At 38.9% G+C, this 4,259-nt stretch overlaps 1 protein-coding gene across 1 annotated transcript in view; it reads right to left on the bottom strand.

The window, feature by feature from the left end:
* The window catches only part of Polk (DNA polymerase kappa), a 75,354-nt gene that overhangs the window by 17,956 nt on the left and 53,139 nt on the right, over positions 1-4,259 (bottom strand). Inside the window, exons 6-7 of the mRNA XM_023703653.1 lie at positions 3,433-3,586; positions 99-338 (exon numbers count right to left, since the gene is read on the bottom strand). Of these exons, the coding sequence (XP_023559421.1) occupies positions 99-338; positions 3,433-3,586 (394 nt within the window). The remainder of the gene's footprint in view (positions 1-98; positions 339-3,432; positions 3,587-4,259) is intronic.

Raw genomic sequence — 4,259 nt, 5'->3', positions numbered from 1 at the left:
TTTTTTTAAAAATCAAAGGAGCAGCTACTAATAATTACACTTAAATTAGCCAGCCTGGTACTTTTAACCACAGCGACCATCAGTGTGCTTTTAGATACCTGCACTGGCTGTTAGTGTTGTTTTCTGTTCAATTCTGAAACGAATTTCCTTTACCACTTCCTCAGCTGAGGTTCCAAAAACAACTGATTTTTGTGGTATCTGAGGATTGTTCTGTTCTTCAGAGTTCCCTTGGGAAGGATTTCCTGGGAGCTGCAAATCAGGAGGACTGTCTTCAAAAAGTAGTGGCGAGACAGAGCCGGTGTGCTCACTCAGCTTATTTGCTTCCTTTGCTGGTTCATCTAAATGGCAAATAAGAACAGTAACTTCATTTTAAGAATTACATACTCCTTAAGTCAGGTTTCCCAGATTTTCTTTCTTTAGTTTCCTGTGTTTCTACTTTCCATACATAATTTCTGAAAACAAAGCAAATTTAGTTTAGTTTTATTATTGGGAACCAAGATCAGAAATGCTATCATTTATATTATTTAACAAAAAAAATACTGTTCAGATTTTTCTCAAAAGAGTATTACTCTTTTTCCATACTGTACATTTAAAAAAGAAATATACTATGTAAAACACATTAATTTTGAAAGCTATTACTTTTTCCTTAAAAAAATAACATTTTGCTCTTTTTTCCAGAACCGGGGATTGAACTCAGGCCCTTGCACTTGCCAGGGAGGTGCTTATTCTACTGTGCCATCTCTGTGGCCCCAACATTTTGCTCTTTTACTGTTCTCAATGAAGAAAAAGACCTTCATAATGTCAGGATTTAGGAATGAGAGGGAAAGGCCTTTAGCAACATAAAATAATTATACCTAAAAAAAGTCAGTGTTGTAGTTAGAGGGAAAATATTTTTTTCATTTATAGAAGAAATTTTTTTGTGTTAATCTGAGTTTTCTTTTTCAAATGCTGATTTCAGTTGGACTTGTTTATAAAGTACTACTTTTATTGTATTTGGAAAAAACAGAAGCGATCTCTGATAATTCTTTTATACAAAGTCTTAGGATTGACTGGGTCAGCCAAGACACAAGTGTAAGGCAAAGGAACTTTATTGACACATAGGAAGGTAAACTACTTGAAAAAGAAGCAGTCTATCAGGAACCTTTTCTGAAGATAAGGCAAACAATGTAACACACACTGGATTAGTTTCCCATTTTAAAGTGTGTAATATGAATGAAGTTACAGCAGATGTTTTCTAAATCCGCATTCTCAGAGCGCACTCACAGTAAGAATTGTTTCCCAACTTCCATTAGCTGTTACTTACCTGCTTGGGCTCCTTTTCATTGTCCTTATTCCATCTTGAAAAGTCAGAGCAAGCTGAAGCGCTGCTCCCCAGAGCCCTCCTTCCTGCCAGCTGCCTGCAAGCCGCCTAGAGCCTGGCCTGCACCCTCTAGCAACGCCCTTCCTTGCCTCTAGACTGAAACAGCCTTTTCATCCCCAGAACTGAAGCCACCAGAGCACGACACCAGGACAAAGCACTCTGTTCACATCGCAGGTGCTACAAAGTGTGTGTGCTTTCAGTTTCCTACACAGCCTGGCACTCAGCATCCGAACATGGCAGAGTAAACATTAAGTAACAATGACTATTCTATTTTTAAGTAGATAAGGTAGTTAGCAATATGTTTTCAAAGAGAAGCACCTTTTAGAAAAGGAGTAAGCAGTACAAAAATGTCTGACTTAAATGAAGATACATCAATCGCTCTGACTACTGTGGGCGTGAGACTGCCCAGGCCTGAAAGCACGCTTTACAGGGATTTACAGATCAGGAAAAAAAGTTTAAACTACTTCATCATTTAAAAATATGAACTGCATGAAAAGGACAAGATACAAATAAACATGTTAAAGGCAACAGAAACGAAGAAGTCACCTCCTCATTGTGAGTTTAGACATATAGCAAGTGAGAAGGACTTCAATAGAGAATGACAACATTTACCTTAAGCCTAATGTAAATTCTTTGAAAAGAGTAAAAGTAATTGCTATAAAAGCTGACAGGAAACCAGACATGGTAGTACCAGCACACTGGTAGGCTGAGGTAAAAGAATTACAAGTTGGATTCTGGCCTGGAGAACTTAGGAAAATTCTATCCCAAAATTTAAAAATAAAATATAAAGGTCTGGAGATGTGGCTCACTGTGAAGGCCCAGGATTCAATTTCCTAGGAGGAGGAAGAGGAAATGGAGGAGGAGGAGGACAAGGAAGAGGAGGAAGAGAAGAGAAGCTGCTGTCATCTACAGGGTATGCTTTGTTGGAATCATTTGTGATTTATCTTCCTATTCTGATATGAAAATTGATGAAGTAATAATGAGATTTTAAGCAAAGTGACACCAGGCTTCAGGTGTCATGTCCCCAAACCACAAAGCTACACCAAAGAAGGAAAGAAAATATTTGCTGTATGCATCGATGTCTAGAAATAATTACTGTTTAATGTTTCTATTTAAAAAAAAAAAAAAGGGAGACCTGCCCCTTTGAGCTTTAAATAAAGTAATGAAGTTGTAACTCAGTGTCTATGTTTAACTTGCTCCAAATGACTTGAGCTCCAAACAACATGGGAGACTTATGATTTTATGTCATTTTGTCCATCATTTTGCTTCAAGGAAATTTAAAGACCCCACCACTGCCCGGCCCCTCTGACGCAGCACACACACGGAAGCTACACACGCAAAATGGGCTGTGGCTTGTGAGCAGAGCCTTGGGTCACCCCTGCATCCAGGCAATCTGTGCCCAGGGGGCCACTCTTCTGGTCCAGTGCAGACATTGTATGTGATCATACCGTTGCAAAAAGCTAGCAGCATTGTATGCAAGGTTTCTGGGCACCTCCTTGGTTAGCTAATAGGGGGCTGTTTGGAAATCTTATGGAGTTGGGAAACCTCTGTGGCACTCCTATGTAAGTCATTATGCGATCCAAAGCAGAGAAGGAAATGGGAAAGCGTTCATTTTGGAAGGGTTGACAAGTGTCACAGTTGCTACGCTATTATCAAATTAGAGAAAACCTGGCAAGTGAAGAAAAATAAAATCAATCAATGTTTTGGCATATCTAAGGTTAATCATTTCAAAATCTAACTTTCATCAACATGACAAAAAAGGCCATCCTAAGTAAAGAACTTTCTCTGCTGCAACACCATCTAAACCCTTTGATGCTACAGTTTAAGGCAGTAAGTAATACAGCTTCCTTGTTTAGTGACCCTCTAGAATAACAGTAGCATTTGTCTAAAAGTGATATTCTACACATTTAACTAAAATACCTAGTAGGTGTACTTTAAGCTTTTGACTTTTCATCTTTATAAAGATGCAGCTAGTCTTACTACCTACGTGTGCTACTGAGTTAACTGGTTAATTCAGAGGTTGTTTTTCTGTTCCACTGTTTTTATTTTGATAGCTCTAATAAATTACTTACCATTTTCTGCCCAGTTTCCAGTTTTGATGAAATAACTTCTTTTGTCCTCAGGCCAATTTTGTCTTTCCTGTAAGTGCTTTGTTATGTTCAAGTAGGCTTCATCAAGACTCATGGCCATAAAATTGGGGTCATAATCAGCAAGTATTTCCTTAACCTTGAAAAGGAACGAAAAAGGATTACATTTTGCTGCCACAGCAAAGCCTCCTGTCATACACAGATGGGAGGAAGCATTAATATTCTTATTTTGCAACCACAGTAATGATCTTGCAATCAATAGTTCATGAATTTAAGGAATGAATAATTTACTGCCAGTGCCTATTTGCCAAACTTTCTTTTGTATTAAAGTAGATCACAAAGGCAGAAGACCATGAAATAGCATTGTTCGATCCAGTCTCTTTTTAGCCACCTACATCTAGATATAGAAAGCAATTTAAGTAAATCTCAGAAGGCATCATCCTGATAGGCAAATGAGGATGGCTTAGGTTTCAGGGAGCTAGTTAAAAGCAGAGGGCGGAACGATAGGATTCTGTTCTGTCTCACTGTTATGATGGTTTGCTCCTTTTAAAAAGGATAAAGAATAATCTTATTCAAAGGTACTGTGTTGGGCTGGGGAGATACCTTGGCAGTCTAAGTGCCTGTCTGGCAAGTGCAAGGTTCTGCGTTTGATCCCTGGTACCACATGCTGTGCCAAACCCGGGGCCACGCTGTGCCAGTTACTACCAGAACCAGGCATGGTGGTACATACCTATAATCCCAGCACTGGGGAGGCTGAGACAAGAGGATCACTACAAGCCCAAACTGCATAGTGAGACCTTGTACCAAAAAAA

The sequence above is a fragment of the Octodon degus genome, unplaced genomic scaffold (genome assembly GCF_000260255.1).
Source record: "Octodon degus isolate 3935 unplaced genomic scaffold, OctDeg1.0 scaffold00177, whole genome shotgun sequence".
In the NCBI taxonomy this organism is placed as follows: Eukaryota; Metazoa; Chordata; class Mammalia; order Rodentia; family Octodontidae; genus Octodon; species Octodon degus.
The sequence above is the reverse complement of the archived record's forward strand: the minus strand, read 5'-3'. Positions and strand labels throughout refer to the sequence as shown.